General features: G+C 45.2%; 1 protein-coding gene across 1 annotated transcript; it reads right to left on the bottom strand.

Annotated features, from left to right (window-relative positions):
* Nucleotides 1-216: 216 nt before the first annotated feature.
* On the bottom strand, nt 217-1,094 carry LOC109545224 (enhancer of split malpha protein). Its single transcript, XM_019915765.2, has one exon. It carries the CDS (start codon nt 995-997, stop codon nt 524-526), a length of 474 nt encoding a protein of 157 aa, XP_019771324.2. The 5' UTR covers nt 998-1,094; the 3' UTR covers nt 217-523.
* Nucleotides 1,095-1,776: the final 682 nt, after the last annotated feature.

The raw sequence follows: 1,776 nt of genomic DNA, 5'->3' as shown, positions 1-1,776 counted from the left end.
TGAACCCCATTGTAAACCACCGGCAGCACTTGGCTGGTCGACTATTTTTTACCTGCCCACCTTTCATCAAGCGAGGCCCCTTGAAACGGTGATTTTAATCCAGTTCTCTTGCAAATCATCTTTCCTTTACTAACCCACTTGTGTCAGTTATATTTTCCCTATCATTTGCTATAAAAAATTAATTGGGGCTGTAGGTGGTTAAGTGAAAAAAGCGTGTAATTGCAAATAAGTTTTTAATCAATAAAAATAAGTTCTCTAATACCTATAGGAAGACCTACATATACGTATAACAGTCGGATAACATCCAAATTAAAGCTCTCATCACATCGGTACATCAGATTCTTAAAACTAGTTCAGGACATATTTACAATCAACAGTAGCAAAAGCCTAAAACTACAGTAGATATCACAATTGTGTCAATAAATGAGGTAAAAATCATTGAGCAAAGACATCACAAAAAGTTAAAGTCTTAAGGCACTGGCTGCGATCACAATCAGGAGTGAAGCGGGTTCCTATCGGGAACCTAAGCTTGGGCCCATCGGTCGACGGCCACTTGCAGTTCCGGAACCTGATGGCTCGAGATGGCATTGTTTTTTACGATGTCACTGTCTGCAGACGCCACCGACGTCCAGAAGAAGGTGCCGGCTTCGGTTCTGGCAAAATTCACTGGGATGTACCTTTGGCCGCGGACTATCGGCAGGATCTCCGTGCCAGATTCATGGTAAATGGGCACTGCGGCGAAGTCTTCGCAGCAGTCGATCTCCTCAAAGATCTCGTTCTCCAAAATCTCATTAGCCAGATTGTCCTGGATCTCCTCATCGTTGAAGTAGCTGGGCTGAGCGGTGCCCTTGTAGGTGTTCTTCTTGCCCTTCATCAGAATGCACTTGATCATCCTCTTGATCTGGTGCATGGGATTGCGTGCCACTTTTTTCGCGTTTACTTTGTTGTCGTTGATGCTGTTGTTCGACGACACCAAGTAGTCGTTGTTGAAATTCATTTTCGGTGATAAATCGCAGGGAAATAAACTCGAGAACGTTGCAGTTGAACGATACGAATCGAATGAATTCTGACACGCGATTCCCGTCTTTTATAGCCCACAACTTTCCTGACGTCAGCTCAGACCCTAAGGGAACAACCCCCAACCTATCGAAAGCTCGGATAGGGACAGGTGTTCGAATTTGGTCGCGCTAAGCCGAGTGAAACGCGATGAGCAAGACGCCCGCATTTCTCATTCAGCAAGTGCGACAAAGACCGGGGACCGATATATGTGCATATAGGGTGTCTCATACGGATGAGATCCGTGAGAATTGCAACTAAGAGTCGGTTCCCACGAAAACGAAGGCAGATGGCATACGTAAGGGTGTTTAAAAAGATTTCGCTTACTCCCTCATATATTGTGCTCCTTGACCCTTTTTACCTCTTCCCCATGTAAAATCCGTCCCGCATACTTATGATTTTCAATTTGGGACTTTGCACGTGCAATGGGCAGGTTCACCACGGTCAGTTAAAGCGCCCGGAACCTTTCTTTCAAGGGCCGAAGGGCTGCGCTCGCCCAATCTAGAACCGTTTTATTTGATCGCCACCGCAACCAGAACGCATGCAACAATTTCTTTACCTGATTTTCGGTTTTGTGCAAACGCATAAAAAGAACCCGTTTTTAACCCAAATAATATCCTTTTCCGCGCCGGCTTGTGTCGGATTGCTCGCGATCAAAGGGATAAGGAATTTTGTTTTTCTGGAAGAAACCCGGGCAGATGGTGTTTTTGATGCAATCAT

This window comes from Dendroctonus ponderosae, unplaced genomic scaffold (genome assembly GCF_020466585.1).
Source record: "Dendroctonus ponderosae isolate FM_Combo_2020 unplaced genomic scaffold, Dpon_F_20191213v2 Dpon_F_20191213_2, whole genome shotgun sequence".
NCBI classification, from domain to species: domain Eukaryota; kingdom Metazoa; phylum Arthropoda; class Insecta; order Coleoptera; family Curculionidae; genus Dendroctonus; species Dendroctonus ponderosae.
This window is presented reverse-complemented; position numbering and strand designations above follow the sequence as displayed.